Source organism: Neofelis nebulosa, chromosome 14, assembly GCF_028018385.1.
Source record: "Neofelis nebulosa isolate mNeoNeb1 chromosome 14, mNeoNeb1.pri, whole genome shotgun sequence".
Lineage (NCBI taxonomy): Eukaryota > Metazoa > Chordata > Mammalia > Carnivora > Felidae > Neofelis > Neofelis nebulosa.
Window position 1 is genome coordinate 38046181 of NC_080795.1, and position 24861 is coordinate 38071041.

Below are 24861 nucleotides of genomic sequence, written 5' to 3' on the forward strand. Positions count from 1 at the left end.
TCCTCCTCCTTAGTCCGCTGCTGTCTCTTTGTAAAGGGAGAGGATCATTCCATCACGTAAGTCATCTGGCAGCTTCCTGAAATAACTAGCGAACCAGCTTCTCACACAGAAGGAAGGATGCTTTCCTTTTCGTTCATGTCCATTCACTCCCTTACATTCTGTGCTGCTGTATCATGTAGAGATCTTTTACTTTCATCTGTTATTAATGTGTTTCTTCCATCTCTGCTTATCCAGATTTACCTGTTATTGAAAGTCACGTGCAAAAGTTACTGCTCGTGCCCCCAAATGAAAGATCTTGTATTGCCCCAACTCCCATACATTCCAAAGTGTATCTCTTATTGTACTTACTGTGTTTTACTGTGTAACATATTTACGCTTATGCCTACGCCTCTTATCTCTTTTTATTAGACTCCCTGATTTGACTGTCATTTACTTTTGTATCCCACAATAAGTAAAATGTGTTTGTGTTTAAACGTGTTCATTTGTTTGAATCATAAAGGAATGAACACAGTTTGTTGGATTGCAGTAACAATTCTGAAATCTACATGATTAATCAGTATTCACTTGAGGCACCTGGGTGGCTCAGTCGGTTAAGCGTCCGACTTCTGCTCGGGTCACGATCTCGCGGTCCATGAGTTCGAGCCCCGCGTCGGGCTCTGGGCTGATGGCTCGGAGCCTGGAGCCTGTTTCTGATTCTGTGTCTCCCTCTCTCTCTGCCCTTCCCCCGTTCATGCTCTGTCTCTCTCTGTCTCAAAAATAAATAAAACACTAAAAAAAAATTTTTTTTAAATAATCAGTATTCACTTATTAAACATCTGTTTATTCTGTAACCTGCTAGGTCCTATAGATGAAGACAAAACATCTGAATAATTGACTCTGTATTAGGCTTTTATTTGGTTGTGCGGATATATTTTTGGTATATTTAGTTAAATTGCTTGTTAAATTTAAAAATAAATGAACCAAAACATACTTAAAACCATGAAGACTTATTTCATCAGGGAGTAAATGTCTGAAGTCCATGTACTATAAAAATGTATTAAATTATTTTTCTTTTTAACACCTTCAATTATTCTTTCTTTTTTATTTTTTAAAGTTCTTTTTGACATTTATTCATTTTTGAGAGACAGAGAGAGGCAGATTGTGAGTAGGGAAGAGGCAGAGAGAGAGGGAGACACAGAATCCGAAGCAGGCTCCAGGCTCTGAGCTGTCAGCACCGAGCCCAACATGGGGCTCAAACTCACAAACCTTGAGATCATGACCTAAGCCAAAGTCGGGTACTCAACCAACTGAGCCACCCAGGCGCCCCTCCTTCTTTTTAAATAAATGTGTGTACATGCACAAATAAACCGGCATAAGCATTTGAGCCAAGATTTTAAAATTAAAAGACAAAACAGTATACAAAGTTGAAATGATTTGCTTATCTTCTGTGTGTTCTTACCGTTTCAGATGATGGAAAATTGTCCTTTGAAGAATTCAAAGCATATTTTGCAGATGGTGTTCTGAGTGGAGAAGAATTACATGAGCTTTTCCATACCATCGATACACATAATACCAAGTAAGGAACTTTTTATCATTGGATTCTGTAAGTGATGTAGAGAAGGTGTGAACAAGTATGTACTGATGCAGGAGAGAGTGAGGAAATACGTAAAGGGCACATTTTGTAATGTTTACTTCTGTATGTTGACTCTGTTTTGAAGTTTATTTATTTTGAGAGGGTGATAGAGAATGCACTTGCGTGAGTGCACACACGAGTGCACACATGCCCAGGGGAGGGGCAGAAAGAGAGAGAGAATCTCAAGCCTCCTCTGAGCTGTCAGCACACAGCTAGCTGGATGTAGTCTGGGTCTGAAGAACCAGCCAGGAACCGAAGGGTGAGATCAAGATCGTGACCTTTACGGAAATCAAGAGTTGGTTGCTTAACCGACTAAGCCACCCAGACACCCCTCTGTGTGTTTACTTTTGAGATACCCCCTCTTTAGTAATGGAAATACTCTGAAAAACTGAGTACTGAATTGCAAAACAGTGATCTTCTGTAGGGAGTCCAATTAAAGTAGCTTTAGAGTGTGCAGAATGTAAAACAAAAGCAAAGATTAGAGATAATTCTAAGTGTGTCATTAATAAGAAAGTGGCATTTTACCTTCTTTCTAGTTTCATCTCAGTTCGCTTCATCTAAAACTTATCCTGAGGCCATTATATTAGCTTAGTAAAATGCGGAACTGCAGTGATTTTCTGGACAATTCAGATGTGCTTAACTCCAGACCACTGTTACCTCAGACGTGCCGGTAATACAGGACACAGAATTTTTTTCTGAATAGTCAATGTATACAGTGATCTATTTTATTTATCTTACATATGTAGGTCCTTCCTTTTCATTAGTATAGCATTTATAAAGTTTCTATTTATATTCTTACTATACTAATGAGGGATTTAGGATATAGAACAACAGAAACGTGCTGTTTAATTTGGATAATTGATCCAAATCACGTTATTTGTAACAGTCATGATTACAGAATTCTAATGTGGAAAATGCATCATTTCAGCCATGCCTGGAGACCCATCAGTGTGTTTCCTATTTGAACAATCACTGTCTTGCTTTAGGCAAAGTGTCGAGATGGTTCCAGGCAGTGAGCCAGCTTGCCAAGAAAATGCTCTTGGGCAACATCGAGGCAGACTTTTTTCTGTGGCGAACTAATAAGAAAAATTAAAAGATTAAATTCACTTTCCTCAAGCAGTGGAAAATTTTTAAATACTCAGTCTGTAAGTTTCTTCTGTTGGAATTTCAAATTCCCTATGAAACAGCTTCATTAGCTGATAACTGTGTCAGAAGTTTCATTCTGTTCAACAAATCTAAGTCCCTAGTGGGTGTGGGTTGGTATAACATGGAACCCGCTTATAGTTTGTGAAACAATAGACCCACTAACAAGTCATTTTTATATGATATCATAGCCACTGTGACTGAGGTATGTACAGGACACTGTGGGATAACACAGTGGGGCAGGGAATTTTAGCCTAGTTTGATAAACTCTAGGAATGTTCCTAGGATTAGGTAGCCAGGAGCTAAGTCTTTATGGGAGGGCAGAAACTAGTTAGGTAAAGAATGGAATGAGGGAATATTCCAACTAGAGGAAAAAGCATAAGAAAGGATCTGAAAGTATAAGGTGGATGGGAGTAACAAGTATTCATGTTTTCAGCATCATCAGTTGTAAGGCTGAGAGCGGGAGGAGAAAAATCTGGAAAGGGAAGAATGGGCCAGGCAAGAAGGGGTGTGCTCTCTGAGATGAAAAAGTGCTTCAAGTTTAAACTGCAGGCCAGGAAATGGCCTTAAAGTACTTAAGCCAGGGATCAACATCTTTGTAGGTTATTGTGGTTCTCCTGAAGGACAGAGCTAAGCGGGGGGGGGGGGGGGGGGGGGGGGGGGGGGTGCAAATGTGGAGAAAGGTCACGAATGTTAGCCCAATTCTTAAATTGCTGCTAGGGAATAATGTTTATGCATGGAAGGAAGGAAGCCATGTGAACCATTCTGAGAACTAATACCTGAGTGAAAGAAAGAGCAGAGGCTCCCTTTATGGCTCAGATGTTGGAGATTACGATGCTAATACTCCATTATGTATGTTGATTACTTATTCCTCGTTATACTTGCTATTAAAGTTTTAACAGTATCCAGGTTTGGAACAATTATTGCGAGTCATAATAGCAATCTTAGGTGTCACAGAGGTTTTTCAAAACACATTTATTCATATTGATGAAAACTAAACTTTTCAGTAAACCTTATTGGCCTGATTTTGCTATTTTATTTACATATCTATTAGTTGAAATTACTTGGCATAGCCTTAAGATTACATTAATTGCTAAAGAATTATATGCAATGATTTATACAGTAAGTCCAAAGGAGTAATTATTACTACCAGTTGCTTTCATAGATGCATTAGTAAAAACACTTAAGTGTTTTCTGATAATGGTGGTCAACCTAATCTGGAGGCTCTGGAGTCTCTAATATGTTAGAGACTTCAGAATTGTATTCATGAAATTCCTTAAAAAAAAAAAAAGAATGTCAGTCAGGCTTTGATCTTTTAAGGAGATTAATTCAAACATTGACTGAGAAATTTCAGAGCTATATTTCAAGCAAGTGATAACTTTTGTCTTTGCATGATCCAAGTTTCAATTATTTTAGTGATTGTACTATATGCCATATTTTTTTTCCCCTTCCACATGACTTCTAATAAAATATGTTCTTGTATGCTCAGCATCACCAACCATCCTAATTTGATCAAGGGTACAGCTTGGCCTGAAGGAGCCAATTTATACATAGGCTAGACAATGTCATTCAGACTCACTGTCTCATGTTTATGGTGAACCATCAGATTCAGATACAATGAACGTCTGCTGCTAAGGCCCCTAGCGGTGCCTGGTTCCTGCCCCTCCTGAGGTCTGGTGGTTTAACTTCATCTTGGAGTCTATTAAATCACGATCCACTTAATATACTGCATTTTCTTGAGCTTATTTGAGTAAGATTCTCTTTCTTGCAAAAGTATATGCTAACACAGTATTACCTCCACTCATTTCTGCCATCTCTGGAAACTTTTCTCTTTGCTATAAATATTATATTTGCCATGTTTTAAATAATTTTTTTAATGTTTATTTATTTGGGGGAGATAGAGTGGGGGAAGGGCAGAGAGAGAGGGAGACACAGAATCTGAAGGAGGCTCCAGGCTCTGAGCTGTCAGCACAGAGCCCAACACGGGGCTTGAACCCACAACGCGCAAGATCACGACCTGGGCCGAAGTCAGACACTCAACCAACTGAGCCACCCGGGTGTCCCTATATTTGCCGTGTTTTAAAAGTGCCGTGTCCACTCTGAAAATATTTGGAAATAAGGAAGGAAAATATTGAGAACATGTCTTGCTACTGAATTCTCCCCTTTTTTTCTCATGAAGAACAGTCTCAAAATATTGTGCTCCTAAAACATTGTGCTCGATCATGAACAGCACATTCTTAGATATTACTTAGAAATGTCATTGTAACTGTGCCTGTAGTACCACATCATTAAGATATTTTAAATATCAAAAATAAGTGCATTATTCCTTGTAAAAGGACATAAAAAACCTATCAGGTAAACCTAGAGATTCTCAGATACCATGTGTTTATAGGTAGCTTTTCAGTGAACAAACTACACACATACAGCTGTGCACTGATTACAAAAGGTTTGGACAAGTTCAAAATATATATATGGCCCTCTCCACATACATTTAGGGGGCAATCTTAATTTACAGATTAAGCTTCCTGGTTTTTTTCCCTTCCTCTTGTCCATTCATTTCTTTGCTCTCTTATTTTAAAAAATCAGTATGTTCGGGGCGCCTGGGTGGCGCAGTCGGTTAAGCGTCCGACTTCAGCCAGGTCACGATCTCGCGGTCCGTGAGTTCGAGCCCCGCGTCGGGCTCTGGGCTGATGGCTCAGAGCTTGGAGCCTGTTTCCAATTCTGTGTCTCCCTCTCTCTCTGCCCCTCCCCCGTTCATGCTCTGTCTCTCTCTGTCCCAAAAATAAATAAAAAATGTTGAAAAAAAAAAATTAAAAAAAAAAAAAAAAATCAGTATGTTCATTTGAGAAATTATGTTTCGCGGATTCCACTGCAGCTTTAAGTGTGCCCTGCAGCCGTTTGGGTCTTTTCAGTCAGATTTCCTCCCCCGATACAAGGAGACTGTAACCAACAAATACAAAAACAAACCCAAAGACACACGGTCTCCTAAGAACTTACACATTTGAGATACTGCAAAGATTTCTATACGTGGATATTACCAAGATTGTAAATATCTATAGTTTTGAATCACAGAGAATTTCTTTTTTAGTGTATTTCAAAATGAAACCGTCAACCGCACATCCCTTTATGTTAAAGTGTTTAGGGAGCTCTGGTCACTTTTCCGGCCTGCACAGTTGCAAGCTTAAGCTCAAAATTGGGTACAGTCTCATTCTAATGAGAGTTCCATGAATCATCCTAATTGTTTGATTAGAATTTTAATAATGAATGATTTGCTAGCAATTACATTCCTAATCTACACGTCCTGAAGATTTCACTCAGAGCAGAGACTAGAAATGAAAAGAACCTGAATGACAGTAGGAAAAATTTGAAGACATCAGAAGTCTAAATTTCCATCACTTTTATCCAAAAATTAATTTTAACATTGACATTTTCCATTATGTTTGGATATTTAGAAAATTTTCGTGAGTTTTTTTCTTGAGTAGTGTGGTTGAGTGTAGAACACAAATCCAGCTTTTCCTATGCATGATCCTTGGGATATATGGCATAGCAAAGAAAAAGAAGGTCAAAATGTAAGTTTTTGTCAACAGGGCAAAATATTGTTGAAATTTTTAACTTTCTCAAACTTTAAGCGAAGTGCACACAATCTGATATTCCAAAACATTCTGAAGAATGTTATAGCCACCTTATTAAGCCTTTCATGATTTCACAGACTTTTGTCAACCCTCATTTTAACTGTCTTCTTTCTGGGTCAAATATGCCTAATCTTTTTTTCTTTTTTAAAAAAGAAAAAGAATTGTTAATTTCTCATTTTAATTAGCCTTATTACATCTTTTCCGGCTCCATTAAAAGGTTTTGGACACACGTTTTTCTCAAATTTGGAAAAGTTACTAGTAAAGTATCTAGTAAAGAATACATAAAGCCCATAACATTTAAGTTTGGCAAAAGACAATATTAGCAAAAGCTAAATCTACAGCTTTGATAATTTAAAAATTGAAACCATCATATCAGAGAACAGAAATAGATAGAAGGAAGATCATTAGGTCAAGAGGAAACTTCCATGGTTCATCAGAAGTGCTCTTACTCATCAGAAAGCCAGCTTGTCTACATTTTTCAGTCAGAGGAACTCATGAATAAATTAACATAATTCCCTGTGGTGTTAACCATAGCACGGGGGGGGGGGGGAAGATACCCTAGAGACCAAAAATGATTCTTTCAGAGTACTGCACTTTGGAGTTCCAGATTGTTAAGATAGGCCAAATGGTAGACCAGATGGGAGTTTTGCTCTTAGGTCAGAGAGTGAACACACAGAAAAGCTTCCCAGGGCCTGCAGATGGGGGGTTGGGGGGCGGGTTTAACTAGAAATGGACAACTGCTGGCTTCAGGTCGAGTATTCCTTGTTCCAGGCTAAGATGATTTTTTCAGTGCCAATTACTGGGATTTCACCCGATACTTGTTAAATCACTGAAGCACACCAAAGTGACAGAAATATCACCACCTACTAAAAGAGCATAGTCCATCTTGAGCTAGCTCTGAAAGCTTAAAAAACTCTTTCCTAAACAAAACTGAAAATTTCTCTCTCAACTTCACTTATTTTTCTTAGTTTTGTTCCTTGGGGACATGCAGAATACAAAGATGTTATGACAAGTCTTTCTAATATTTGAAGACAGTTTTATGCACCAATGATGAGATAAAATCCCATAATAATTGGAGAGTAATGATATCAAAGGGTTTGTTCCAGATGGTAGAATTTGGTTCCTTCTGAAACAGAAGGTTGTTCATCTTGTATTTGTGCGTGACAGCAAAATGCTAACTTTATGAGTTGGTTGATGCAGCCACTTTCTCCCTTGAGTTATTCATCACATGCTTAAGTAGACACATATTGTGGGCACAAGGAAAAGAAGGCAGTGTCAGCACCCAAGGAATAAGCAGTGGGTTGGTCTGCAGAGTATGTGGCACAGCTTGTACTGCACTATGACTGGAAAGTTCCCAACATTTCCATAGTGGGCAAGAGAGATCTTCCTATTAAAATAACCAGTCCCATCTTTACTGGAACTGAAGACTCAGAAAGCAGCACCCAGACCTAAGTGCCTGGAGAACGGGGGAGATCACAATCGCAGGTGCTAAGCTCAGCAAGTACAGGAAAGAAATCAGAAAAGAGCAAAAGTGGTGTCGCCGTATGTCAAGATGTCAAGACAGTGAAGAGAAAATCAAATTCCAGAGTATAATGGGTAAGACAGAGTGGGCAGACTGGGTGTCCAGAGTTGAGTTTTAGCAATATAGACTGGGCCAAGGAGCTCTGGCCAGAGAGTGTTCCAGGTATTCCAACAAGGCCCAAACTGGCCAGAGAACAGACTAGCAGAGAACACAGAGCATTTCCTTTGGCTCCATGATCAAGACTTAGCTGTAAGACCTAGGCTGTGGGCTGACCTCTGTCGAGGCATTCAGTAACCTCCCTGGCATAAACAGAGAAAGGCCAGCAGATGTATGCTGTTTCCCAGAGAGAGGCAGGAGTTATCTGTTAGCTATGGCCGATGATTTTAGTTTAGAATGCTTATATGCCAAATGAGTCATGGAGTCAGAGGAACTGTGATGCTAAGAAGGGAGAGAAGAACATTCTTTACGGATTTTCCTCAACTTCTCCTAAGCTCTACTTGGCTGAAGTCACACTGAGGCAGAAGAGAATATAGTAGGCAGGACTTCACCGGTTGTGAGTGACAGAAGCATAAATTAAGCTGACCTGAAAAATAATCATCCGACTCCTGTAGCTGAGAAGTCCAGAGACGGGCCTTACGTGTGCTCGAGCAGGTACTCCCAGCAGTGGTGCGAGCAATCAGTCTTCCATCAACTCCCACCTCTTCTTTTCTCTGTGTTGGCTGTTCTCTTGAACAGATCCTCTTGCTGAGATGTCAAGAAGAGACTAGAAGCTCTAGGTTCATATTGCCACCAGCTTGGCAAACTCTCAGAGGTTGCTATCCTTTCCCAGTAGTCCCAGCAAAATTCTGATCTTGAACTATGTTAGCTTGACTTGGGTCTCGTGCACATCCCTGAAAAAAAAATCATTGTTTCCGGGAAAACACGATGTGGAAGGGAATTGGGACGGTATTTTCAGAATAGTGCTGGGCAGGCAGAACTTGCAGATCACCTGCCTACTCAGTCCCAAAGACTTTCCTCTCCCCTCTCATATTTTGGAGGAATATAATCCACTTCCCTAAAAGGACGAGAGGCTGGGCGCAGTTTGAACTCCAGAGAGTTTCTACTGAGTGTGGGGTCATTCAGGGAAATCTGAAGCTCCCTACAATGGAAAGGAATGAAGCCAGGGAGAGGTCTGTTAACAAGCGTGCTGGTCCAGGGTTCTAGTTCCCTACGTCTGCTCCCTTCCTGACCATTTGACGTGTCTCCCCCCAGTGTCCCTGTGTTCCCACACTCTAGAATATTACTAGAATCACGCATGCAATGCCGTGTCTTCACTCCTTGTGGTCCTGCCAACTCCTCTGTCTCTTCAGGGACTTCCAAAACTTAGGCGGACTTCGTGGGTGACACCTGTTCTTTATTCCTTTAGTCCTTCTCCATAGTTATCCACCAGTTCTCACATATTGTGTTGTCCTTACTTCTTAAGAATTTAAAAATCGGAACTATGAACATGGCTAAAAGAAACGTTTTCTGACTATATTCTTTAGAGGCACACTTTGTGCCTCATTATCAGGGACCAAAAACTGAAGTCTTACAATCTTACTAGACCTCGCTCTCCAGTTATTGGTTCCATTTGGCCATTAGCACCTACCTGCGGCCATCAAATGTACTTATTATTCACCTGTTTTTCAGATGTGCCTTTCACTTCAATCATCTCTGAAACCTATTTACTTTCTTTGAGCATCTCTAGCTCATAAGGATATGAGGAGAAAAAGACAGGCTGTTTCCTGTGAGTTCCTTTTAAAATTGTTTACTTTCCTCTGAAGGCATTTCCTCGACACTGCCAACACTTTCTCCCAAATCAGGCCATTCCACAATCTGCAGCGTTGATTGAGCTGAGGATTCTTTCCTGGAGGAAAAGTGAGGACTCAACAAATCTACTTTATAATTAAGAAGATTAGCATAGTTTAGGGGATTTATAAAGGAGAGGATTTTTTTTTTTTAATTTTTTTTCAACGTTTTTTATTTATTTTTGGGACAGAGAGAGACAGAGCATGAACAGGGGAGGTGCAGAGAGAGGGAGACACAGAATCGGAAACAGGCTCCAGGCTCCGAGCCATCAGCCCAGAGCCTGACGCGGGGCTCAAACTCACGGACCGCGAGATTGTGACCTGGCTGAAGTCGGACGCTTAACCGACTGCGCCACCCAGGCGCCCCAAGGAGAGGATTTTAAGGAGATTTTTCTTCAAGTGATGTAGAAATGGGTTCTCTTTAGTTATAATTTCTACAAGAAATTGGTCTCCATTTTCTCTGACCAAGACGGTAGACAAGCTAAATTTTGTGTCAGGGCAGTTCATATATAATTTCTAAAAAAATGTTTAATTTTTAATGGAATAAAAAAGTTACAGTTATTGTCTATGTGCCAGGCACTTACATCATCTTATTTAATCTTCACAAAAACCGCATAAAAAGGTATTATTACTCTTTACAACCCACAGTTCAGGAATCAGATATAGAAAGTTGAGTAACTCGCCCAAGGTTACACACATACATTTTGAAAGAGCCTAGGATTATCTCAGGGGTAACTAAAAATCAAACTCCAGCTCATTGTCATGCCACTTCAGTAAATTTTCAGATTTTCCACTACTTATTGTGTCCTACCAGAAATCAAAATATTCCAGGGGTGCTTGGGGGGCTCATTTGGTTAGGCTTCTGACTCTTGATTTCAGCTCAGGTCATGATCTCACAGTCCTGAAATTGAGACCCATGTTGGGCTCCATGCTGAGCATGGGGTCTGCTTAAGATTCTCTCTCCCCCCCCCCCCGCTTCTGCCCCTCTCCCTTGCTCTCTCTCTCTCTCTCTCTCTCTCTCTCAAATTAAAAAAAAAAAAAGGAAAGAAAGAAATCAAAATATCCCAAAGCCAATTTAAAAAATCGCTTTCAGGTATTTTCCTTTTGATAAAGAGGTGCTTCATTCTCTAGCAGTAGAGTATATTTGGATGTACAGTATAGGGGTAATTGCCTTAATTGCTGCCTTAATCTCTTCCCTTTTTATAATCATTATGTAGGATTTTTACAGTGTGGGAGTCACCACAATGTAGAGGTGTTATTCTTTTTCTTTGTGGACATTATTTCCATTCCTTGCACATTTTCCCTCCCTCCACCCTGCCGTTATATGTGGAATTCATCTCCTACTTTTGGACTTAGTTCGTTACCACCCTCCATTCCATCACTTTACATTTGCCTCATTTTCTCCATTGTTCTTCAGACCACTCATGGAGTTTTACTGTTTCCTTTAATCATTCGTGTTAAAGGCTTCTACTTTCAAGCTGTTTCAGATCATCTTATGTTTTAACCTTATCTAGAGAACTCTTTTCTGGTTGTCATCTCCTCCTCCCAATAAAGAATGTGAATTCTCTTTTGATTTTTACTCAATTCACTTCACATCAGCCATAACACAGTTGCTGATGGAAAAGTAAAAATCGATTACTACTCGAAATAAAAGTTGATTCCTGAGGAATCTAAATGAAATTTTTATTCATATAAATGCAGTATTTTTTCTGATGTCACCAATATCCACCAAATGGACGAAATCAGATCAGTAAAGTGTTAACCCTAATCTTTTAAAAATACACGAAGCTTACTTCTTGGATGGTTTCCTCTCTCCCTCATCCACCAATGCACCAACCAATTCTGTCTTCTTCCCCCCCACCCCCCCCCCCCAGCTCATTCATCTTATGAATCCATCTAACTCTCTTTATGGTCACTACCCCTACCTAAATGCAAGCTTTCTCTCTTTTACAGCTGCATTGTTCTCAAAATAGTCACTTTGGTGGAGTATTTGCAATTTTTTTCTCTATGATATTCCCAGGTTTCAGAATCTTTGAAATAAGTATAGATTACAAATAACCTGAAAGTGATTGCTTCCTTTTGAAATGAATTTTGTCAAGAGCAATCTCTTAAGGAAGATATTTTGCCCTATAATAATTATATAAATACCACATACTTACTGTAAAAAAAGAATTCAAATAATACAGAAATCATAAGAAAGAGCATAAAAATACCCAAAATTTCACCACCTTGACTTAACTACCAGTAGCATTTGGTCACCATACTTTTCTGTGTGCATTCTGTTCTAATCATAGAAAGCTATTTTCTTCTATTTCTTCTCCTTTCCTACTGTCCACTCCTATCTTACCCCACATGACCAATCTCTACCACTGAGACTGTGGTCTTCTATCTTTTTCCATATTTAAATAATCATATACATATCTATACGCCTCTTGAAAACCTTCCCTGACCTTTCTTATTAGGTTACATTTCTCATTCTGCTTTCTTCTTGTGGCGTGTATCTGTTTTCCAAAGCACTTACATAAACTACAATTTTATGCCTGTTCCATGTTTATTTGATTGATGCTGCCCTCCCCAGTCTAAACAACACGAAGGCAGAAGTCATGACTGTTTTGCTTTCCATGGATTCCAGACCCAGCACAGTCTCTAATATATGTTATGAGCTCATTGAGAAGGGATAGATTCCTGCCTCCCCCTATCTCATGCTGTGCACTTTACTTGAATAGCCTCACCCCTCTCCTCTGCCTAGTAAAGTTTTCTAGCTGTCAAAGTCCACCCAATTCCAGAAAAGCAATGTTGCAGTGTGGAAAAAGCTCAGGAACTGGTCAAGCTTAGGCTTACATCCTTCCACGATCTAGCAGTAAGGACTATGGATGGCCATTGCTCTTTATTGAACCTTAATATTATTGGCTGTAAAATAGATCCAAGGTAAAGACTCATTTTGTGAAGTTTAACGATAATGTGTAAACACCTGCCATTAAATCATAATCATGATTATTATTGTTAAGATGTATTTACTAACCTTTTCTTCTTTCCTGATTGTCTTTTTTGTCCACATTTCTGTAATTCCAGTTTACGCTTTCATAGGGTACCATTTAATTATGTATCTGTTGTTATTTTTTGCTAATTGTTTCATGAACATGTTAATTTTGTCACTAATTCTAAATCATACAGTCCTTTCAGGCAAGAATATGGTTTTCTGCTATTTCCAGTAATTGTTATAATACACTCAATAACTACTTGGTTAGTTGACTAATTCTTCTAGGAATGGAGTATATTGATTAGATATAAGAAAAGCATACAAAGGCACATTGTTCGTGATTTTTAGAGTTGAGATCCTGGCTGACTGATTATAGAAAGGATGATGCTACTGACAGATCCGGTCAAATAATAACTGAGTCTTTTTGAGGGGAATCGAGTAAATAATAAGTCTGACTTTGGACTCGCAATTAAATTTTTGAAAGGTATGTCTCTTTTAAAATAGTTCTCTACGCCCATGAACTAAAAGCCATGAAATGTAATTTTAAAATGTGAATGTGGATTATTTATTTTAGCAGACAGAAAATATGTTCAAATTAAGAATTTCTCTTTGTCCCAGTATATTTAGTGGATCTGCATTTATATATAAAACAAAGTTTCCCTGCTTTAAAAGAAGCTCCCACTATATAGAATATTATGTTCTCTTTTCTGTTTTTTTTTAAGGTTTATGTATTTATTGAGTGGGGGAGGGGCAGAGAGAGAGGAGGAGAGAGAATCCTAAGCAGGCTCTGCACTCAGCACGGAGCCTGATGTGGGGATTGAGATCATGACCTGAGCCAAAATCAAGTGCTGGATGCTTAACTGACTAGGCCACACAGAGGCCCCTTCTCTTTTCTGTTCTTAAAAGGTTTCTCAGAAGGGAAAAATAGACTAATTAGCAAAAGCTTTTAGTAGTGAACTCAACCTGTAATAGGAAGAAAACTGAGTTACTGTTCTTGACTCATTCACTAAGGGTTTAATGGCTTAATTTTTAGGTTTTTCTGGGAATCTGTTTTTAATTAAAATAGTTTGCTTTTAGAATAATTAGAATTCTACATGTGGAAAACCATAGGATTTTAATTATTTGCATACATAACTTTCCCTCCACTTCCCATCCTCACTGCCGTCAGGTTGAAATGAATATAGACTTGAGATTGCCACAAAGAGTCTCTCTCTTGCTCTCTCCCTTACCGTGTATAGTTGCCAAGTGAAAATTCAGATTTGACCTTGACAACTGTTACTCTAGTTGAGTTTGCAGCTTCCAAGAACCTAGTCATTTATCCTTACTTATGTAATAGAATTGGGTGCACTGTCTCTGAGCTCCTGTCTGCATCTAGTTTCTTTTACTCTCTTTTACAATCTCTCCCTCTGTCATTCTCTTGGACTGATCCATCTCTAAACTGGAAGTTGATGGACTATGTCTATACCAGGGTCACTTAAATTGAAATGGATTGTAAGAGGTCTCTACTCTTTGAATTTCTGTGTTGCTATTTATTTAATTGCCTTTGCATTTCTGCTTCTACTTTGAATCCCTAATCCTGGATCCTTGCCCTTTATATTTTACATTTCAAAATCTTTTTATTCTCCATGGAGCTAACTTCTGGTTCATGAAAACTCAAAGGGATTTTATCTTTAATATAGAGTATATTCAGAGAGACATAGTCCAGTGAAAAGAGCATAGTATGAATGCATGAAACATTGTTATCCTCACTGTATTTGATTGGAACTGTTCTTTAGGGTGAAGAAAGTAATGTAGATTTCAAAGCCCATGACAGAAATCCCTCATTCACAGTCCTAGATTACGCAGGAAATCTTTGTCCTTCAGTGGTTATGTAAAGTCTTCCACATAAGATTTCTTAACCTGGTAACATGAATCCCTGGAAATTTAATATAAAATGCTATAGATATTACATATTTTAAATTTGATGGGGAGGGAGGAGAGATGGTTGATTCATTATATCAGACACTCAGTGTTCTGTGCCAAAACAGCAAAGAACAACTACGCAAGACTCGCCTTTCCTCTTAACTTCTAAATCAGTCCCCCGCCCCCCGGCCTTTTATGAGTAATTTTATATCAGCCCTGATACAGAAAAAAAAAAAAGAGCTTGAATATTGTAAGAGGCTACCACAGAAACCCACTGAAGTTTCTTGGGAATTCCAGGGAAGAGGATCCTAGAGATTAGGGAGAGAGAGAGAGGCCAATAAATGGAACTTTGAGCTCAGTCTGTGTCTAATACTCTGTCTTGCCCATACAAACTGAACTTTCCATTCTTTCAACAAGTATTAGTGTTTACCTCGTTGTGCTAGATGCTGGGGATATGATGGTGAAGAAGAGATTTATAGTTTGGCCAGGGACGTAGAAAGATGGTAACCTGATTAATTATGACAGGGAGATACAACTGTTTTGGAGTTAGAGGTGGGGACTAACCCAGTCTACAGTCAAGACCGCTTGAAAGTGACTTTTAAGTGCGTGATGAGCTACTATCAAGAAGAGGTATGGATATGAGTGGGGTTGCAGCTGAGAAAAGTTTTAGTCGAAGAGAATAGCATATGGGGAAACCTTAGGTGAGAGGGAGGGTGGCATGTTGGGGGACCTGAAAGGCACGCAGTCTGCTCAAGTTTAAGAGTGTGATGGGGAGAGGGACCAGAGAGACAGGGCCACTTGTGAAAGGCCACTTATGAACCTGTGGGGCATTCGGATTTCTACCCTCAGGTCAGTGTGGAGCCACGAAAGGGTCTTAAACATGGAAGGCACCGGACTAGTTTTCTGATTTAGAAAGATGGCTCTTCCCAAAATAAAAGAGGATCGATGAGAGGTGACAAGTCTGGAGACAGAAAGACCAGTTAAAAGGCTACTTCGGCTATCCTTGAAAAAAGGTTTATCTGAATCATCATTTTGAAAACTAGTCTTTGAGTAGGTTGAAATCTTTCTGATCTGGAAAGATGTCAGGTACTCAGTAACCCGATAATGCAGAGCAATAATAATGGTTAAAGTTTATGTACCAGATCCTGTTTTAAGAACTTTACATCACTGGGGCACCTGGGTGCCTCAGTCAGTTGAGCATCTGACTCTTGATTTTGGCTCAGATCATGATCCCCAGGTTGTGGGATCGAGCCCTACATCGGGCTCCATGCTCAGCAAGGAGTGTGGAGCCTGCTTAAGATTCTCTTTCTCTCTCTGTCTCTGTCTCTCTGTCTTGTTCCTGCCTCTCTCTTACCCCCCACTCTGCCCATCCCAGCCACCCCCTGCTCATATGTGCTCTCTCTCTCTCTCTCTCAAATAAATGTTCCATCATTAACTTATTTAATCTTAACAACAGACCATGATTGAGCCCATTTTGCATGAGAAGGCCGAAATACAGAGACTGAGTGATTTTCCCCAAGACACCCAGAGGGTAAGGAGTAAGCCTGGGAAGTCTGGCTCTTAACCACGACTCTATACAGCGGCCTGTTGAGTCATTCTCGGTACACTGGCTCGGTGTCTGGCAGAGCGGTATAGTCTTCGCTCTGTTTCTGAAGGACTTGGCCAAGCAAACTTTTCAGTGTTTTACTCTCTTTGAATATTAAGTGGCACTACTAATATTTTCTGGCAGGAAATTGTGAAAACTCACGAAACAAACGTTAAAAAGCAGTTTAGTCTGGCAACCACAGAAGGTGCCACATAAATACGAGGAGTTTGTTTGACTTCAGTTAGCAGTGCTTGTCAGCACGGGAATTCGTGACGCGCCAGCTCGTCCATTGCTCGCTCATTGCTGCCTCCTGGGTTCGGGACCAGGGAAGGCGAGGGTGGCTGAGAAGCTGCCCCGTTCAGGTCGTTCTCTGCCCACTGTCCTGACTCTTCTGGGAGGGCAGGGGCACCAGTAGCCTTGATGAATGGAAATCTAATATTTCAAGAGGTGTTACCCTGGAAGAACAAAAATACTTGTGGTGAAGCTATCAATTTAGTGACCAAGTAGTTGAAGTAGTTGATCAGAAGATGTGCGTGGAAATGACCTATTTTGGGCAGAGAGCCCTCGGAGATTAAACTCTCCCTTTCTGAAGAGCCTTAGAAATGCGAACTCCAGTTGACAGAAATTGCTTTTTTCCTAATCATGTCTTCAGGAGGCAACAGTAGCTTGGAAAATGGGCTTCCTTTGAAAAAAGGAGATGAGCACAGTATAGAGATAGATGAGGGTCAAAAGGGCCTTGACTTCTGTAACAGTAGGAGAATATTGGAGGCTACTTGAGTCTCTGGGTATCACTAAGGAAAGGAAGTTAGGAAATGCCATCCCCGTTAGGGACTTTGCTTTCCCCTCTCTCCTAGTGTTTAAGTTTCACAGCAGTGAAAGTGACATGGAGACTTGTTGCCTAAGACGGCATGGAGAGGGGGAGCTGAGCCTACTGGGTTTGTCTTGAGAGAGAAGAACCTCCTGATGGATAATGGGGTGGTGGCAGCTCGGAATGAAAGGAAAGCAATCTGGATCCTGGAAGGAATTATTAGAAAAGGGTACTCCAGAGGTGGCTCAGGCCTGAGAGTTAATGGGGGACACTTAAGTGTCAGGACCCCATGCGGTGCAAAAGTAGATTCTGGAAAATTCCGCCGGGTGGGTCACAGCCTCCTAAAATGGTGATCTCAAAAGTTCACTTTTGTCCTTGGGCTTGAAATTATATCCGGTACAAATCTATATGCCTAATAAATAGATCGAAGTTACTGCTTTCTGAATTGTTCCATTGTTTCTCCTCCCTTAAAGACAAGTGCTGGGGAGGAGGGAGGATTGGTTAAGCCGCATTGCACATCGTAGAAGCTGTCTGCAGATGAAAATCGTCAGAGGGCTCTCAAGGGCCTGGCTGTGTGGGTGGGCTTCCTGGTTGCTGTTTGCTGTTTGTTTTATGTGGGCAGGAACAGCTTGTCTGCTACAGCTCTTTGCTCTTCAAGTGAGTCCTGGGCTGTCTAGCTCGGTGCTGTGCATGACTAGAGCTTTTAACCACACTCAGAGGCTTTCCCAACGTAGGACATTCTCTGTAAAGCTGCCGTGTTGAGACAATGCAGACATTTAGATGGCTGGAAGAGTCTTCCTTTATTGTCATTCTCAGTGGATCTCAGAACATTACACATGGTTTTTATAGTGTGCGTTCAACTGTACTAAAATTGCTAAGGACTTTCCAGGCAGGGCTAATGGTAACGTGACTGCAGGTGCTAGAGAAGCTGCCTTAGAACATGGCTGATGCAGGTAGACAGCAACATGTAAAGTTCGCTGTTTTGTGCCCCTTCCGGAATCATTCCTTTGGCTGAATGGGTGGATTACTACTGGGTTTCTTTTCCTCTCCATATCCAAGAGGGTTGTAAGTGATGCTTGCCCTAGCAAAGGAAGGAGGGAAGAATCTCTTTATGTACTTCTTTATATTTCCTCTTTTTTTTTTTAATGTTTATTTATCTTGGGAGAAACGCAAAGCCCACTGAGGGGCTCGATCTCACGAACCACGAGATCATGACCTGAGCTGAAATCAAGAGTGGGACGTTTAAGCAACCGACTGAGCCACCGAGGTGCCCCTTTTACTTTAATTTCTGAAGCAGCTATGATTTACAGGGTCACGAGTGGAAAATCTTTAATATTTTTTTAGTGTGTAGCAGGGAAGTGAATTGGTGACTTTTCATTGACCCTGTTGCCTGTCGTTAGAACTATTTATTCCATGCTCCTCAACCAGAACAGTGAGACATACTAGGTGACAGGACCCCAAGGATAGTTTCAACACTGAACTCAGAGATTTGTTTCATTTGGCTCAAACAGATTTGTATCGAGCACTGGCTATGGGCTAGAAACTAAAAAAATACAAAATCTAGCACAATTTTTAGACAGAAGTACTTCCTTCCGAGCAGGATTTTTCCTCTCATATTTTTACATCACTGACAATGTATGTCAAGGGAAAGGAAAACGTGGCTTCTTCGGGGACACCCTAGTCTAACTCTTTCATTTTACATTTGAGGAAACTGAGTTCAAAGAAGATAAATGACTTCCCAAAATAATGACGGACTCAGCCTGGGCTAGAACCCGTGTCTCCAGAACCCATTCCTATCTCTTTCTATTCGGTGCCGCTTCCTGACTTACAGGAACCAGAAACTCGGGTGGGAAATAGGATATGTAACTTTTTTTTTTTTTCCTATAAGTTAACTTAATTTCTGTTTCAAGCCTCCATTCTTCTGGGTGGTGGAAATTTAATCGCAATCCTGGGGTTTGTGTAGGAGTATAGCGCCTCACCTAGCACAAGATCATGAGAGAAGAGGGGCATCTGTCTGTCTGTTCAGCTCTCCATTCAGTGTCTGCAGTGGTGTTTTCCTTCCCACCTGATCTTTGGTCATGAGTCCAGGCAGGTCCCGCGCACATTCCCTTGTTCTCAGCCCCCCAGCACTTTGCGTATCTCCCAGCTCCCCGTGCCTTATCTCCGCTGCTCTCAGATCCAGATGATCCCTGTATTGTTCCCAAACCAGTCTCTGTACAGGCAATTTTGTAAAACTGTCACAGGTCCTGCCCAGGCCCACCACGCAGATATATCTACAGCTCCCATCGTGCTCATCAAGATTGATGGGATTTTCCTCTTCCATTCTAGGGAATTTTTATCTAGTTGGGGATGGGGAGGCTTAGCTGTTACTAAGTTGTATTCTTCTAAATCTTTTTTTTTTTTTTTTTTTTACCTGAATCAAAAGTCAAGAATCTGACCCTTTGTATTAGTCGGGGCTCTCCAGAGAGTCAATTGGATATATATTTAAATAGAAAGAGGTTTATTTTAAGGAATTGGCTCGTGTAAGAGACCACCAAGTCCAAAATCTGCAGGGTGGCCTGGCAGGCTGGAAGGCCAGGAAGAGCCAGTATTGCAGTTCAACTTTGAAAGTCATCTGCTCGATATTAGTCTTCCTTGAGGGAGATCAATCTTTTTTTCTAGCAGGCCTTTAACTGACTGTATGAGGCCCACCTACATTATGGAGGACAATCTGTTTTACTCACAGATCACTGATTTAAATGTTAATCTCATCCAAAAACACCCTCACGGAAACATGCAGAATAATGTTTGAGCACGTATCTGGGCACTATGGGCCAACCAAGTTGACACGCAAAATGAGCTATCACGCCCCTGTCTTGTGATCTGCCTCATCTTTGCTTCTCTAAGACAATAGTAACCTAGTCAGTAGAAGGAAATAATAGTAGACGTTGTGGGCATCAAAGCAGATGGGAGGCTTTGGTTAATATTTGTAAAATACCTACCATGCATGATTATAGTACTTCTATATTTATTTTGGCTGTTATTAATTCGAAATTTTTAAATTTTATTTTTAATTTAAAATTTACATCCAAATTAGTTAGCATATAGTGAAACAATGATTTCAGGAGTAGATTCCTTAATGCTCCTTACCCATTTAGCCCATCCCCCCTCCCACAACCCCTCCAGCAACCCTCAGTTTGTTCTCCAAATAATTAGAAATTTTTAATATGCTACTTTATTAGTTTATTTTGAGTTTTGCAGATGTTTATTTTCAGTCTTCCAAAACACAAAAAACTTCTTAAAAGCAGGCACCTGGTTCATTTCCATTGATTATAGTATTTTGTCAAAAGGACAATAAATTCCATTAATTGAAAAAAAATGTTTACAAGCCACAAGGTACAGCACTATATATTTAAGTAAGAGGCACCTGGGTGGCTCACTTGTTTAAATGGCTGACTCTTGATTTCAGTCAGATTATGATCTCATGGTGCATGAGATTGAGCCCCGCATCAGGCTCCACACCAACAGCATGGAGCCTGCTTGGGATTCTCTCTCTCCCTCTCTCTCTGCCCCTCCCCTATGGATGCGTGCTCTCTCTCTCAAAAAACAAATAAACTTAAAAAAAAACTTATGCAATATTCAAATGATATTTGTTACCAAAAAGACATTTGAAGTATAACTACTTTCACTTAACTTGATGGTTTTTTGGACTATCTTGAGACTTGCATTTTTTTTTGTCTTTATGCAAATCAAAAGACACTAGGCTGGTAAAAGTTATAGAACAAAATTTTCAAAGTGAGCAGTTTTTTTGTTTTTGTTTTTTTTTTTTTTTTTCTCCAACCAGCCTGGTGGTTTTTCTTCTTTGAGTGTCATCTATGTTTTTAATTTTTAAAGTAGATTGTCTCTGAGTGATTTTTAAAAGCCAACAGCATAACACTTTTATCTTCCTTTGAGTTGCTGGGAGACCACAGGGTTTTCTAGAATGAAGTGCCACCTGGTACATCCTAAATTCTGTGAAACAGAGATTAAACTGGGCCAGGTGAACAAAAAGTGACATATCCTTAATTACCACAAAAGGATACCTAGTTACTTTCATGCCAGCTATAATGCAACACTGAACATAGCTAAGATTGTGTTTGATTTTAATGTGATTTACATAAGATGATCTGTTCAAACTGGAATGATTCCTCTAATGTTGCCAACTTGCATTTTTTTAAAATTTGTTGAATGTTTATTTATTTTTGAGAGTGAGAGAAACAGAAACAGAGAGAGGGTAGAGAGAGAGGGAGACACAGAATCCCAAGCAGGCTCTAGGCTCTGAGCTGTCAGCACAGATGCAGGGCTTGAACTCACAAACTATAAAATCATGACCTGAACTGAAGTCAGGTGCTTAACCAACTGAGCCAGTCAGGTACCCCCCAACCTGCATTTTAATAGGTATTTTTTTGGGTATACGTGTTACTGGTATAGCTGACCACATTTTGGCCACTGATACCTAATGCTTTCCTAGGCTTGTTATTACAACAAAATAGTTTTTTGTTTAACATTGAAATTGCAGGAGTGATTAGTTTCACTTGCTCTTTTTTTTAAGGTTATTTATTTATTTTGAGAGACAGAGTGAAAGAGCACAAGCAGGAGAGGGTCAGAAAGAGAGGGAGAGAGAATCCCAAGCAGGCTCCTTGCTGTCAGCATGGAGCCTGACATGGGGCTCTGTCCCACAAACTATGAGATCCTGACCTGAGCCAAAATCGAGTTGGATGCTTAGGCAGTTGAGCTATCAGGTGCCCCTCTCTTGCTCTTGATGCCTCATAAAGAAAGAAAATACCAGACATTTTATTGTCATCAAAATGAAAACTGCAGTAATTATGTCATAATAGATTTAATCTATGAACTTTGCTTGATCTATATTTAGATGAAACTGTGATAGTTCTAGAAGCCTCAGAAAATACTTTAATAAAAGTTTTATAGTTAGCTTATTGTAAGAGACTAGCTATGATTGGTCTTAAGCCTTTTATATCCAAAGATTTAGGACAGAAAATTTAGTTTTTAGCACCTTTGATAATGAGACTGCATCAATTTAAAAAAATCAAGTATTTTTTTCAGTTGATGTTATTTTCTACTTGTTTATTCTTCAATTATTGGAGTGCTTACTATGTGCCAAACTGTCCAGACTAGAATTGACCTATAGAATAGGTAGATAATAGATAAAATAATAGAATAATTTAGACTATTTCTCAAAGTTCTTTTTATAACAGATTAACAAACAGATTTTATTTAGAATTTTTCAGTGTTATCTATTTATTTATGTATTTATTTTAAACTTCAGTAGTTTAATAATGAAAAGTGGCAAAGGCAGTAAGGGGTGCTGCAGCAGGGGCATATTTGTGTTTTATTTTGCTTTTTAAAAATTTCTGTATTTAAATTCAAGTTAGTTAACATACAGCATAGTATTAGTTTCAGGAGTAGAACCCAGTGATTCATCACTTACATATAACACCCATCCCAACAAGTGCCCTCCTTAATGCCCATCACCCATTTAGCCCATCCCCCTGCCCTACACCTTTCCAGACACCCTCAGTTTGTTCTCTGTATTTCAGAGTCTCTTATGGTTTGCTTCCCTCTCTGTTTTTATCTTATTCTTCCTTCCCTTCCCCTATGTTCATCTGTTTTGTTTCTTAAGTTCCCCATATGAGTGAAATATGATATTTGCCTTTCTCTGGCTTACTTTACTTAGCATAATATATTCTGATTCCATCCATGTGGTTGCAGATGGCAAGATTTCATTCTTTTTGATCACTGAGTAGTAGTCCATTGTATATATCTACAACTCCTTCTTTATCTGTTCATCAGTCAATGGACATTTGGGCTCTTTCCATAATTTGGCTATTGTTGATAGTGCTGCTATAAACATTGGGGTGCATGTACCCCTTTGAATCAGCATTTTTGCCTCCTTTGGATAAATGCTCCATAGTGCAATTGCTGGGTTGTAGGGTAATTCTGTTTTTAATTTTTTGAGGAACCTCCACACTGTTTTTCCAAGTGGCTACACCAGCTTGCACTCCCACCAGCAGTGCAAAAGAGTTCCCCTTTCTCTGCATCCTTGGCCAACATTTGTTGTTTCCTAAGTTTAGCCATTCTGACCGGTATGGGGTGGTATCTCATTGTGGTTTTGATTTGTATTTCTCTGATGATGAGTGATGTTGGACATCTTTTCATGTGTCTGTTCACCATCTGGTTATCTTCTTTGGAAAAGTATCTATGTCTTCTGCCTATTTCTTCACTGGATTATTTGTTTTTTGGATGTTGAGTTTGGTAAGTTCTTTATAGATTTTGGATACTAACCCTTTATCTGATATGTTATTTGCAAATATCTTCTCCCATTCTGTCAGTTGCCTTTTAGTTTTGTTGATTGTTTCCTTCACTGTGCAGAAGTTACTTATCTTTATTAGATCCCAGTAGTTCATTTTTGCTTTTATTTCCCTTGCCTCTGAAGACATGCCGAGTAAGAAGTTGCTGCAGCCAAGATCAAAGAGGTTGCTGCCTGTTTTCTCCTCTAGGATTTTGATGGTTTCCTGTCTCACATTTAGGTCTTTCATACATTTTGAGTTTATTTTTGTGTATGGTGTAAGAAGGTGGTCCAGGTTCATTATTCTGCATGTCGCTGTCCAGTTTTCCTACACTATTTACTGAAGAGACTGTCTTTGTTTGCATTGGATACTCCTTCCTGTTTCGTCAAAGACTAGGTAGCCATATATTTGTGGGTCCATGCCTGGGTTCTCTGTTCTGTTCTATTGATCTATGTGTCTGTTTTTATGCCAGTACCATACTGCCCTGATGACTACAGCTTTGTAATACAGCTTGCATTCTGGAATTGTGATGCCTCTAGGTTTGGTGTTCTTTTCAACATTATTTTGACTTTTCTGGGTTTTTTTTCTGGTTCCATACCAATTTTAGGATTTTTTTTTAGCTCTGTGAAGGATTCTGGGTGTTATTTTGATAGGGCTTACATTGAATATGTAGATTGTTCTCAGTAGTATCGACATGTTAACAATATTTGTTCTTCCGATCCATGAGCATGGAATGTTTTTCCATTTGTTGTGTCTTCAGTTTTTTAATAAGCTTTCTATAGTTTTCAGCACACGGATCTGGAGTCCTGGGCCAGATTGCTTCCCAGGAGGATTCTACCAGATGTTTAAAGCAGAGTGAATACCTATTATTCTCAAGCTGTTCCAAAAAATAGAAATGAAAGTAAAGCTTCCAAACTCATTCTATGAAGCCAGCATGCCTTCATTCCAAAACCAGGCAAAGATACCACTAAAAAGGCAATTTACAGGCCAATATCCCTGATGAAACTGGATGCAAAAATTATCAACAAGATACTAGCAAGTTGAATTCAACAGTACATTGAAAGAATTATTCACCATGACCCAGCAGGATTTATTCCTGGGCTGCAGGGCTCCTTCAGTACTCACAAATCAACCGACAGGATATACCACATTAATAAAAGAAAGGATAAGAACCATTTGATCCTTTCAGTAGATAAAAGCATTTGAAAAAAAACATTTGACAAACTACGGCCTTCTTTCTTGATAAAAACCCTTAAGAACGTAAGGATAGAAGGAACATACCTCAACATCATAAAGGCCATATATGGAAGGCTCCCAACTAGTATTATCCTCAGTGTGGAAAAACTGAGAGCTTTCCCCCTAAGTTCAGGAGCACGACAGTGATGTCCACTCTCACCACGGTTGTTCAACATGGTACTGGAAGTCCTAGCCTCAGCAATAAGACAACAAAATGAAATAAAAGGCATGCAAATTGCCAAAGAAGAATCAAACTTTCACTCTTTGCAGATGACATGATACTCTACAT

General features: G+C 39.7%; 1 protein-coding gene and 1 long non-coding RNA gene across 2 annotated transcripts in view; one reads left to right on the forward strand and one right to left on the reverse strand.

Annotated features, from left to right (window-relative positions):
- LOC131494277 (uncharacterized) overlaps positions 1-1636 on the reverse strand; it is a 1954-nt gene extending 318 nt beyond the window's left edge. The window contains exons 1-2 of the long non-coding RNA XR_009253286.1: positions 1439-1636; positions 1-240 (exon numbers count right to left, since the gene is read on the reverse strand). The exon at positions 1-240 is cut by the window's left edge and continues 318 nt beyond it. This is a non-coding gene — a long non-coding RNA (uncharacterized LOC131494277). The remainder of the gene's footprint in view (positions 241-1438) is intronic.
- The window catches only part of NECAB1 (N-terminal EF-hand calcium binding protein 1), a 197291-nt gene that overhangs the window by 37541 nt on the left and 134889 nt on the right, over positions 1-24861 (forward strand). The window contains exon 3 of the mRNA XM_058698510.1: positions 1447-1555. Within this exon, the coding sequence (XP_058554493.1) occupies positions 1447-1555 (109 nt within the window). The remainder of the gene's footprint in view (positions 1-1446; positions 1556-24861) is intronic.